At 36.3% G+C, this 14,102-nt stretch overlaps 1 protein-coding gene across 1 annotated transcript in view; it reads left to right on the plus strand.

Moving 5' to 3' along the window:
- LOC112050569 (uncharacterized) overlaps nt 1-14,102 on the plus strand; it is a 92,189-nt gene that overhangs the window by 43,264 nt on the left and 34,823 nt on the right. The window contains exons 3-5 of the mRNA XM_052886022.1: nt 3,408-3,594; nt 6,221-6,320; nt 10,445-10,553. Of these exons, the coding sequence (XP_052741982.1) occupies nt 3,408-3,594; nt 6,221-6,320; nt 10,445-10,553 (396 nt within the window). The remainder of the gene's footprint in view (nt 1-3,407; nt 3,595-6,220; nt 6,321-10,444; nt 10,554-14,102) is intronic.

Here is a 14,102-nt window from a genome sequence, read left to right on the forward strand (position 1 = left end):
AAAAGAGCTAAAAGCAGCTCAACAAGACGAGATAAAGAAAGGAAATTTGGCTATTATACGCTACGATAAACTCATAATTAAAAAAAATAAGCCAGGGAAAAGTCAAGATAAACGAAAACGCTCGCCCACAAAAACACCAGAAAACATACAATTAAATAGAGAGGGAGATAGCCTAACGGCTCCAAACAAAATAAACAGAGCAAACAAACTCGAATTCACAAGTCGTTACAGAACAAACACACTATCTGAAACTCAAACTCCAAAAAACTAAATCTGCACGCTAAGAACCGGAAGATCATAACCGACACAACTAAAAACACAACAAACAAAGCAGCAAAAGATCCCAATCCGGCTGATCACCATGGGATGTCCGATCAAAACCCTCCAGCTAGGAAAAACAACAAAAGATGAAACATTACAAATCGCAACCCTAAACACCAGAACACTTAGAACCCAAGAAAGCCTTCTAGAACTTGAAGAAGCTCTGGAAGAAATCAACTACAATATACTAGGCATCAGTGAAATGCGAAGAGCAGGCGAAACGATAGAAGAACATGAAAAGTACATATTATACCAAAAAGGAGAACCAGGCGGTCAAAAGGGAGTAGGTTTCCTAATAAAACAGTCTCTGAAGAAACACATACGAGAATTGATTGGAATTTCCGACAGACTAGCGATACTCAACATAGAAATACCAGGATACAAAAAGCAATGGTCGATCATGCAAGCATACGCGCCAACCGAACAATCTGATGTGGCAGTATTAGAGTCTTTCTATGATGAGATGTCACGAGCAATAAGGACCAACGCAGATAAGCACATCCTACTTATGGGTGACTTCAATGCCCAAGTTGGGGCCCGACAAAATAACGAAGAATATGTGCTTGGAAAGTTCGGACACGGAAAAAGAAGTCGCAATGGCCAAAAACTAGTTGAATTTCTCATGGAACATAATCTCACAGTTCTTAACTCAACTTTTAAGAAAAACACACGAAATAAATGGACTTGGATCTCACCCGATGGTTCCTATAAAAATGAAATTGATTATATTATAAGCAATCACCCTAAAGCATTCACTGACACAAAGGTCATAAACAAGCTAAATTTCAACACAAACCATAGAATGGTGCGCTGCTCATTAAGAACGGAACAGATCAAAACACCGAGACACCACATGAAAAATCATAGATATGAACAGAAAGTGCTTCCGACCCTTGTAGATGAAAACCACTTTGAAGAAATCAAAAAGCAAATTACAAACGAAGGATTAGACCCACTAAAAAAAATATGAACTTCTAGAAAATAGACTTAAAACAATCAACATTTACAGAAATCAACAAAATAATAAATACCAACTAAGCGATTACACCCTACATCTATTGAAGGACCGAAAAGATCTAATATCAAGCAAACAGCGAAAGGAATCAATTAAAAAGATAACAGATCTAAGTAAAAAAATAAGGGAAAATATACGAAAGGATAGGAAAAGAATAAGACTTAAGACTTTAGAACGCCACATAACGAGGACGGGAGGAGTGAAAAAGGCGCTGAAAGAACTAAGAGAATCAGGGAAGGAATGGATACCTAGGCGTAAAAGGAAAACAACAACTACTTCGAAAAGAAAGGATATCAAGGACCTAGCCACGCTCTTCTACAGCCAGCTCTATGCCACACAAACACAAAGTCACAATGCAAAGACCAAACAGAGTGGCACACTTTTGGAGCCGACGCGGGTAAACCCTGAGGAACCAATACCTGAAATATTACAATGCGAGGTTGAAAAGTCAATAAAAAGCCAAAAAGCAGAAAGATCTCCAGGGCCGGATAGAATAGCAAACGAGTTGCTAAAGGGTACAATGGAAGAACTGGTTCCTATCCTTACAAAACTATTCAACGAAATCATAATAAAATGCAAAATTCCAGAGCAATGGACCAAATCCCACATTATTCTACTGCATAAAAAGGGTGATAAAAACGACTTGGAAAACTACAGGCCAATCAGTCTGATGTCTAATGTGTACAAAGTATTTGCGAAGATAATACTTGACAGAATCACTAAAACTCTGGACGAACAACAGCCAGTGGAACAAGCGGGCTTCAGAAAAGGATTTTCTACAATCGACCACATCCACACTGTCAAACAAATACTCGAAAAATACACGGAGCATAACAAAAAAATATACATAGCGTTTATCGACTACGCCAAAGCCTTCGACAGTATAAGCCATGAATCCCTCTTAGACAGTTTAGATCAGCAAGGAGTACCCGCAGCATACATTGACATCATAAATATGATTTATAACAACAATAAAGCTAAAATCCAACTAGAAAGCTTAGGAAACGAGTTTAAAATTGAAAGAGGTGTCAGACAAGGGGACCCTTTATCCCCCAAACTGTTTTCAGCCGTGTTGGAAAGCGTATTCCGCAACTTAGAATGGGAAGACTTCGGAATCAATGTTAATGGTAAAAAACTTAACCATCTCAGATTCGCAGATGACCTCGTACTATTTGAAGAAGATCCAATCAAACTCGGGTGCATGGTTTCGAATCTACATGAAGAGAGCATTAAAATCGGACTCAAAATGAACACAAAGAAGACCAAACTAATGACGAACAGTACTGAGGTCAACATCGGCATTGATAACAACCCATTATTGTATGTGCAAGAATACACATACCTTGGACAAGTTGTTACCTTCAGGGACCAAATGACTAAAGAAATCAGCACGAGAATTGCCGTTGGCTGGAAAAGATATTGGTCCCTGAAGGAGATAATGAAATCCAAGGAACTGAGCATGGTAATTAAGAGGAAGGCCTTCAACACGTGTATCTTGCCATGCCTAACATACGGCTGTGAAACCTGGGCGCTCACCATGGCTCAAAGGGCTAAACTGGCCAGGTGCCAAAGATCCATGGAGAGGAGCATGACTGGCCACAAGAAAAAGGATAGGGTAAGAAACACTGACCTTCGAACTAAAACTGGGGTCACCGATGTTTTAACTCGTGTCGACCAGCAAAAGTGGCGTTGGACAGGCCACATGCTAAGGGACACTACGGGGAAGTGGAGCAGACTGGTGACGGAATGGTACCCTAGAGATGGCAGAAGGAATCGGGGTAAACAGTTCATTAGATGGGAGGATGACTTAAAGCTCACAGCAGGTCCAAAGTGGAGAAGGGTCGCATTAGAGAGAGAGCAGTGGAAGTCGCTGGAGGAGGCCTATGCCGAAAGGCACACTATGTTAAGAGATATTCTTTAAAAAAAAATGAAAACAAAATGTATTGTATATATAATTGTAATTTCTTAACACAGAATAAAGGGCTTATTATTATTATTATTATTATTAAATAGTCGTTTTGAAAAAAAAAACTTATATATAGGTAACTTTAATTAAATTCTTTGGTTGCAGTCGTCGAGCACTCAAGGCCAAGGGTGTGCTCTTTACCCGAGAAGCCTTACAACCCTCGGCTGTCAGATGACCTCTACAGACTCCGGACGTTCTCCATCACCACCAAGGGCGGGGTTGTTAACTGCGGTGACTCCATCTGCAACCGACGGAGCAGATCCAATACTTCCGTGAACTCTACTAATAGCAGGTAAATAACTTGCTGTGATCAATGGTGTTAGAAGAAAGAAGAGGTAGATAGGTTATAAACTACAAGCCCTTGAAAAAAATTTACCTGTGAAATGAACCAACGTGAATAACGCTTAGAAGGCTGTTACTATAACAGAAAATACCTCTGAGCACTATGCCGTCACTTCTGAGCGGTACAGGTGAGTACGCGAGTGAATGGAATTTTTCAGGTGCAAATGATAAATTATGACTATTTATTAACACTTTCAATGCGGTACGAGGTCAATAAGTCTAGCGGCTTCAAGAGTTACGGAGTCAATGGACCTCGTGCACAGTTTTAGAACGAGGTCAAAAAACCTCGTACAGAAAATTCACGCCGCAGCGAACGAGGCTTTGTTATAGATGATTAAAAATAAATGTCGAAAAACTTAGTGCCGTACAAAAGTAGTAGTACCGGAAGTCAGTACAAATTTTTAATTAGTCGACAGTTGCAGACGCAATATAGGTCATTTATTACTGTACGGCATTTGTGTAATTCCTTTTGTACACATATACAGATACTTTACTCGTAAACGCCGTACATACTACCAGCGTAGGAGTCGAAAGATAAGGGTCGCAACCCTTATCTCTGATCGCCTATAGGTGATGATGATATTGGACAATATAAAATTAAATGATCTTGAGAGTACTTTCTTTTCGCTTTTTTCTTAAGTTACATAATCACTAGTAACCATAATGTTTACAACTGGCACACATAAATTATTTCAGCGGCGTTGTCAACGGCGCAATGACAATGCGGCGACTGAGCGCAGGTTTGCTAATTGGCATAGTTTTAACGTGCCACTTGCGACCCGCGTAAAGCCCATCTATCTCTTTTTTTCTTTTCACATCATTAACTGTGTTGCATTAATATTAGTTTCTTCTGTCATATAGCAAACACCTATAAATAAATAGAATTTAATTGGATCTTAATGGTTTAGCGCTAATTGAAAGTTAAACATCATTAGGTAATCACAGAATTTATGCTTAAAGGAATTTAGATGAAGCGTCAATTAAGCACTAATTAATTTTAGGCATGGTTGAAATAATATTTGTACTGGAAAGTAATGTGAGTATATAAATAAAATTGAAGTGTCTGTTTGTTTTTTCAAGTGAAAACTGAATTTCACTTCGTCCGCTAGTTTATATTAGTCTAATTAATATTATATTACAAAGAGAATATATAAATATATATATTTAAAATTATATTGTAATATTTTATAGAGGTAAAGTTTGTTCTGTTGTATAGGGATCTACTGATCCGATTTTGGAAATTTTTTTACCAAAAGAAAGCCACGTTATCTTTGAGTGTTATAGGCTATATTTATCTCCTTACTCCCAAGAAATTGGAAAATACAAGAGTGAAACCGCGGGTCAGCTAGTACTTAATATAAAAAAGTAATGTACGAGTAAATAGCAATACCAACCGTAAAGAAATAAGTTATTTACGTAGCATTTAAATTAACACTTTACTGGCTTCTGTTTGATATTCGAGAAGTGTCTCTTAGAGACCAAGAGCCTGCCATAGCCACATCTACCACATTTTAGGAAGGCTGAAAGTTTGTCAGCCTACGCTCTTGCCATAAATACGGTAGCCAATTATGGAGTTTGTACTGCGGTGACTTTGGGAGCTAGCTGGTTTAGGAGTGAATAAGCATCTTCTAGGCAAGCGCGCTCCAACCTAGACATCATCATTGCTTTCCAACAGGCAAGATTGTCGTCAAGTGTATGTCTAATCAGAATATAAAAAAAAATTAAGGGTCTTGATCCTCATTCGTCCATAAAGCGTTTTATTTTTATATTTTCCTCGGCAAAACATGAGAAATCATATCCCCAATTGCCAATCACTTTGCTTCGCGGTAACCCTTTGTAGGTCTTCAAAGATCTTTTGAAAGAACTTGACAGGTGTCTAGCAAAAGGCTGCCACAAAGCCAACGGTCTGGCGGCTAGAAATATGATTCCTTGTTTGTGTTCTGTAGAAAACATCAAAAATGTTTTTATAATTCAGGAACTGGACCCTTAAAGCTTTCTACCGTCGTATGATGATGATGATGATAAGTCCAATAGAAGGTAATTAGTCTGAGGCTGTAATTACCTATGATACTCGTAGGAGCATAGACTGACAAATATTCAGCATTCCTAAAATGAGGTAGGTGTGGCTATCGTATGCTTTCGGCTTACAGTGCGAGCAAACAACGTTCTTGGCAACAGACGATGGGAGCGCAGTCAGTGTCGGTTCACTAGTTAATCTGATTACAGGCGGTTGTGACTGATTACGGAGTTGCGTGACCGAACCGACCTACTTACAGCGGCTCTCTTTACAAATGTTCAGCAGTTCTCACCCTAACTTTACTATGTAGATATGCCTGCTTCGAAGTAATTGATTATCTCGAGTTAGGGAAGTTCTAATAAAAAATATTTTGAAACTATCTTTTCTTTTTATTTACAAATACAGTATAATCATCAAAAACATTCTGGATCATTTGCCTGGACGGCTATGTTTTTGTTTAAATGGTATGATTGATGAGTTTGAAGGCGGTGGCTATGCCAAATAGACCTTACCTATATAGATAGAATAATTAGTTTTAAATGAATGTGTTTGTCCACAGAGCATCAGACAGATCGCCATTCGACGGGTCCTGTTGCTCGGGCTATCGTCCTGTCGACTCCGCCAGTCTGGACACCCCCGACGATGATGAACTTGATCCAGTAAGACTTATTGTAAACTTATATTCTCCTAGTACTTATTCTTGTGTTAACGTACTACGGACATTGCTTAAGCGTTAGCTATAGCGTTTTCTATGTTCTTTGTTCTGTTCTATGTTCAGAGTCACATAATATGAGTAAGTCACTTCAACACCAAATCATCCATCAGTCACGCCAAAAATATGAGTACCCAAAAGTATAGGAAATAGAATCCACATATCCACATACTCGTAACTGTAGCTGGTCGTGAGGCTATTGTCAGGCTACAGTTGACCGATCGGTGATTCTGATTATGTGTGCAATGTATCCTATGTGTGCGTGTACCTACTAGGTACTACGAGTATAAGATGCTCGTCAATAAAAATGGCCGACTATCAAGTCGATGCGGAAGTATATTTTGCTTGGGGAGAGTGGAATACGCCAAGGGGAAGACAGATAACAAATAATTTAATCCTTGGGGCATGGGTCAATGAATAATCAAATGTGCAAGATATTTTCATACGAATAGTTATATATTTTATCTATTTACTACAGAACTATAATTGTATTAAACACACATTGTGTAAACTTTTTTGCTGGTGGCTTCGGCCGTGGCTAGTTACCACCCTACTTTCAAAGACGTTCTGGTACGATGCCGTGTAGAAACCGGAAGGGGTGTGGATTTTCATCCTCCTCCTAACAAGTTATCCCGTTTCCATCTTAGATTGCATCATCACTTCACAATACCATCAGGTGAGATTGTATTCAAGGGCTTGTAAAGAATAAAAAAAGAAAAATTAAAGTTTAAAGTATACTTTGTAAAACTAACTAAAAGCGGAATAAAAAAGCGAAATTTTACCTGTATGTGTTTCAAAGTCAAAGTTATAAAGCGAACTTGGCAAAGTAAGAAACCAACTGAAATGTACGTAGGTGCAGTTCAAAGTTGAAATTTTTTATTGAGTTTCAAACCAAAACTTCCTCGGTACAACTTAAACATCATAGTTCGTAAAACTTGTTTCGTTGTTACTACTTGTGCAGTTGGTATCAAATTGGTAGGTAGGTTGTTGTTGTTTATCAAGTTGTGAGAACATTAATTATTTTTCGTTGTAACCTCATAATTGCTGCAGTGCTGTAAAGAACGCATACCTATAGATATCTTAATTTGTTTCAAGAATATTTAAAATTTGCGTACTGGATTAGGCCTTAATCCAGTACGCTGACTAAATGCGGATTGGCAGACTTCACATACGTAGAGAATTAAGTCTTACGTATGCAGGTTTGAGACATTCTTTCTTGAAATGCACATAACTGAAAAGTTGGAGGTGCAATGCCCGGACCGGATTGAAACTACGCCCTTCGAATCGAAGGCAGAGGTCATATCCACTGGGCTAGATGTATACAAGATAAATGACCAATCATGCATTGTTATGTTGTATCTCAAAAGGATTAGACAGCATTTTCGATGAAAGCTCTCTGGCGGCTTGAATTTTTCAGACTTATCAATTATCTTCATATTTCAATCAATTTACAAAAAATCTTATTATATTTATACCTACAACAACTTCCTTATGAATATCTATTGGGGAAATCTGTTCCGTAAAGTTTATCTCGATCAGATGTACAGACAGGAACGCCTTTGTTGTATAATAAAATGTATTATACTATATATCTTTAAATACGTCACAATTATTGTTAATAATTTATGGTGCGGAGATACGGCCACACATTCAAATTATAACCTAACACAGTTATATTGTTGTACATATCATAATGTGGAGAAAAAGAAATAAAATTTCATTTCATTTCATTTTATTATATTTAATATTTCGTTTTTCTTAGATAATTATTTCTAACTAATCATATTCCATAAACTTTACAATTACTTAACTGTAACTTCATACCGCATTGAGTTTCTAAAAACCTTTTATAACATAAAAAAGGTTTTCAAATCAAAACACGAAGTTGCTCACGGGAACAACAAAACTTCCAACATCATTATAACTCACTTTTTCATTTATTTTTTATATTCATTGTCGGAACTTGTGATGTTATCAGAAAATACTTCTTTCACATAAAATGTTACGAGAACATGAACTTACAAGTCGTTATCCATTTTCCGCTTACGGTCTGGTACCAATTTTTTGGCCAAATTCCAAAAATGAAGCTGTGTGCTTTTTCACTACTTTTTTCGCAGTTAAACCTAAAACTTTTTCATGTAAAAAACTTATTAGTTCTCATTGGAAAAAAGCTTTAACTACACGCCCTTACCTAACATTATCATACTATAACATACATGCACGCGGAGTTTCACCCGCGTAGTTCCCGTTCCCGTAAAAATACGGGGATAAAATATACCCTATAGCACTCGGGGATAATGTAGCTTCCCAACAGTGAAAGAGTTTTTCAAATCGGTTCAGTAGTTTCAAAGCCTATTCAAGTTTTAAGTTCTCTACAAACACTACAATTTAGTTACTATTTGAAATTGTACAACATTTCAAATTCTATAATTGGCTATCGTACGTAGATACTCATCTATTGTAGAAATGTAAGCTGATAAATTTTCAGCTTTCATAAAATGAGGTATGCCTGGGTATCACAATGTTAAAGATATAAATTAATAGGTTTATTAATTACCGGACAAAAGTCTCTAGCAATTTTTTGTGAATACTTATCCTTCCTCGATAAATGGGCAATCTAACAGTGAAAGAATTTTACAAATCAGACCAGAACATGAGATTAGCGCGTTCAAACAAACAAACTTTATAATATTAGTATCAACAACAAGCTTTATAATATTAATATAGATAACAAATTAATTTTCCATTAAAACTTAAAACAACGTGTCCCATGATTCAATTCAATATTAGAGGATTTATTTAATGTTATGCGTTGTATTTAAACTAACCAATTTACGACAACAATGTATTTTAAAAAGATAGTTGTGGCAATATAAAAAGAACATACAAATATTTATATTACAATTGCGATAAAACATCCTGTTTAATTACCTTGAAAATATTTCTTGTCAAAAACCACTTTGTCATAAAGATAAAACGTCGGAAAATATGAATGTTCACATTTCCATAATTGAAACACGTAACAAAAATGTCAAAGGCTGGCATATTATGAACTTCAAACATCATTATGCTCCATTTGTTTTCATCGTTCCGGTCCTGCGTCGTACACAATTACTTACACTCTATGAATTTGCAAGTCGTTAATCTACTTTTCGATTACAGTATAATCTACGTGATGTTTTGGACTGCGATAACCAGACATTTCATTTTAGGACTAAAACTGTGTTAGCTTGTGGCATTCCCAATTCTCTTACCTATGCTCTTTAATGATTTCATTTTGTTAACGCATCATCTTTCGTTTCATGTGTATATTCATTATTTTTATTTACGCTTAAATATAGTACATTATTTTTATTTAAGTTGTACAACAACAATATTTATATTAATTGATTATGAAACACGGCTAAAACTCACGTGATATTACGTCGGAGTATGCCCGACTAGTTTCGAACCCATGAGCTGGTTCTTTTTTTTTTTAATTTTAAAATTCTAAAACAATATTTATTGTACAGCATTGTCGGCGGCGAAGAGCGCGCAGAAAAACTTGATTAAGTTTTGTTTTTACCTTAATTGTTTAATTATAATTCAATAAATAAAATGAAATTTGAAACTTGAAGTTACCTACTGATAGACTTGAGCATTCACTCATAACTGAACATCGAGCATTTGCCGTTTTTATATTTGTCGAACTAAACAACAAAACGAGCCGAGCCAAGCATAGAGCCATATTGCTATTATTATATTAACATCTTGATAATTCTAACGAACGCTCTAATCGATGTTTCCATTCCAAGCAAATCTGCTCGCTAGAATGCTCGTCAGAACACTCGATAGAATGTTCGATAAAATGTTCTCGTATTTTTCTGTGATTTAACATTTGTAGGAATGCTCATTACAAGTGAATGCTCAAGTTTAACAGCACCTATACCTACCGTATTTACCATACGGTAGCCAATTGGAGTATGGTTTGTGGTGACTTTGCACCAGTTACGCCACTGGTTAAGGGGGATTGATGTTGAGTATTGGTCATTATATAAATTATATTAGCATAGGTATTTATTTTGTTCACAGATTCCAAAATACCGAGTTGTACTTTTGGGTGACTCAGGTGTCGGGAAAACTGCTCTGGTGTCTCAGTTCATGACGTCAGAGTACATGAACACGTATGACGCGAGTCTGGGTAAGTGTTTAATCGCTTGTTTATTTTTAGTATTACTTAGCATTCAAATCGCCGTTTAAGTAACCATTAATTACTGAAAGAAAGTAAGAAAAAACGTTTATTTTAAAATTTTGCCTTCCACCATTGTATTGTCCGGTACCTCAACCACTTGGGCATATCAATACTAAAACCCAAGTAGTAAAAGCATCTGAATACCTACTATGGTACAACTTTGAAACAAGTGTCAGTTCAGTAAAAATTATCATTCAGTAATTAGTGATTAAAATTCAATTTCGAATGATGATAGTTATGTTAATGTAATTAATGTAGAGTTCTAAATACATATAGTAAAGTACCTACTTGTAAAATATAAATTATACATATTACATTCGAATGAATTTACATTACTAAATTATTACTAATTTAATTAATGAATTTAGTAATAAACCATAGAATTTATAAAGTATTGAAAAGGACAGGTTGTAAAGACATTCATACGCTTTTACGAGTTTAAAACGCTATAAACTTGTCGATGCTCTTTTTTCGTGCCACGATCTATATTTAATAACAATAGCTCTAAGAAGCATGCTGCATGTTATTACTAATAAAATATAATGGCTTTGCTTATAAATGTTGTACCTATACTATAAAACTATTTATTGGTTTAAGAATCTAATAAAATACTTGCGGTTATTCTAAAAAAGTAGATGACCGACGCAATTGCCATCGTATCGATTTTGGTATACTCTAATGCCTTTCCCTGTGCAATGTTTATTATAGATTCAACAGACTAAGTAACTTTCTATTGTTGATTCAGAACAATATCACAATATATTTGGTGATTGAATGAATTTTGGAAGTTTATGATATCTATACTAATATTATAAAGAGGTAAAGTTTGTAAGTTTGTAAGTTTGTCACATTTTTTAAATGGGGTAATCTTCGGAACTACTGGTCCGATTTTAAAATTTCTTTCACCAGTAGAATGCTACATTATCGAGGAGTGCTATAGGCTATATTTTATATTGGTATCATATATATTAGCCGAGTTATCACAGTTTTTGTCATACAGGTCGGACTAAAAATCCTCTTAAACAGACTTATTCGCATGCGCTGCCTTAACTATTGTGTAAAATTGAAATTAATGTATGGAGACTTTATGTATCTTTAAAAGTTCTACAAAAAAGTCCGCGACGCCATATATCTATCTTCTATATATTGGCAGATATAGTACCTTTTGTGTTTTAAAAATTATTAATTTCATATACTTAGGTTTACGGCATTATTTAGACAACTAAACTTTAATCCTTATTAAAATAAATTATTTAATAATCACAAGGATATTATGGAGATAAGATTTGCCCTTTACAGTATGTTAATTACTTAAATAGTTTCGGAGATAATACAAAATTTCTAAAAGACGCAGAAATTCCGCTATATGACGACCGGCGCTTTCATTTACGTAGTTCCCGTTCCCGTGTGAATATGGGGATCAAACATAGCATATGACAGTAGCAAATAACGTAGCTTTCTATTGGTAAAACAATTTTCCAAATCGGTCCAGTAGATCCAGAGATTACCTCCTACAACCACACGAATTTTACCTCTTTATATTATTAGCATAGAAGTCTCTATTTATCATGGTCACTCTCAAAGGACTGGACCGATTTTGCTAAGGGTAGGAGTAAGATAGAGAAGTTACAGGGTAGGGTAGGGTACGGGTAGGGAAGCGTAGGGGTAGTGTAGGGGTAGGGTAGGTTTAGGGCCGGATTTAGGGTAGTGGTAGGGTAGGGGTAGAGGTAGGGTAGTTGTAGGCTAGAGGTACGGGTAGGATAGGGAAGTGGTAGGGTAGGGGTAGGATAGGCGTGAGATAGGGGTACAGGTGGGATAGGGGTAGGAAAGGGATAGGGTACGGGGAGGATAGGGGTATGATGGGGGTAGGGTGTAGGTGAGGTAGGGGTAGGGTAGGGTAGGGTGGGGGTAGGGGTAGGGTAGGGGTAGGGTAGATGTAGGGGTTGGGTAGGGTAGGGTTGGGGTAGTGGTAGGGTAGGGGTAGGGTAGAGTAGGGGTAGTAGTAAAGTTGACATCGAAATTTACGCGGACGAAGTCGCGGGCGTCCGCTAGTATGATATATAGGGATAGATGTTTTGTCATACTATCCAATTCGATATTTTGTGTGTGATTTCATGGTATATCAGATTTTTATGACTATGTTATAAAAAAATTCAAATTTGATGACTTCATGTAAAAAAGCAGGGGCAGCTTTGCAGAAATTCATTACACATACCTAATTGATTAATATGCTATAGTTTTTTTTTTTCAGATAACATGGGTACGGTGACAGTTCACTTTTGAAAGTTTGCCGCGATTCACGATATTAGCACGTATTATGAACGTCATAAAGCAACTGTCACCGTACCCATGCTATGTGAAAAACACTCTACGCGAAAAACCAACGAATCTAAAAAAAGAACGTCACCAAGAGCCTTGTTCCAAAATCGATGCTCTTTAGTTTGATTGACTCTTTAACGTTTATAAAAAGAGGAATAATTAATTAATTAAAATATAAAAGGTAAAAAAAGGTTACATCTCAGTTTTCCTTTATAGTACTCTTTTACGTTTAAGTTTGCGTTCTGCCAATCAAAACTTGATACCTAACAAGTTAAATGCAATATTGTACGGTACCATTAGTACTGAAAGCTTTATTTAGTTAATTAAAGCTAAAGTGCCCTCAAATTTAAGGTAATTTAATAAAAGTACGAAGCTATATTGAAAATCGATTACTTAATGCATGTTTCCCTGTAACGCATTCAATTACGCGATCCAATGGACGTTGAATTTAAGGGGATTGTGATTTTGACGAAATGGATTTTCACCGCCTTCGGTCACATAAATTACAAGATACATTACAACGTACAATATTTTACCAATGTGGCTTTATTATGATAATCTAGAGGACGCCCGCGGCTAAAATCGCGTGACATTCTGCTTTTTTTATAAATCCCACGAGAACCATGAATTTTTCTGGGGTAGAAAGTAGCTTGTGTATTAGTGCTTGTGTATTAATCCAGGGAATAATCTATCTCCATTCTAATTTTAAGGGAAAAAGTAACATACCGTGACAAAATATAGAGCCAGCTGTTTGTACAGTACGAAGAAGTAAAAACACACTCAGAGCTAGTCCTCCCACCCATCATCGAGTCGCAGCTGACAATTTTCAGGCTGCATAAAACAACAACACACACTATCAAGCACTATGCCACTTTTGGGCTGGGACGGAAGAAAATTCCTGGCTCTGGGACCATCATAAGTGGAAAACCATTAATTAGTATGTACTTAATAGAAACTCAACCTGAGGTATACTAGTAGGTGTTAAGCTCTAAGCATCTATAACTTTACCGGCAAACAGAAACTCAGCAACGAATAGACATGATCAATGATCATTTGCGATAGAATTTCCCTGACGAGCTTTTTCATAATGAGCCTTACTAAGCAAAATGTATATCTGTAGACATCATCATTAACAACCCATATATGTCTCATGTCGAGCGCGAGTCTCCTTTCAGAATG

Source organism: Bicyclus anynana, chromosome 2 (assembly GCF_947172395.1).
Source record: "Bicyclus anynana chromosome 2, ilBicAnyn1.1, whole genome shotgun sequence".
NCBI classification, from domain to species: Eukaryota; Metazoa; Arthropoda; class Insecta; order Lepidoptera; family Nymphalidae; genus Bicyclus; species Bicyclus anynana.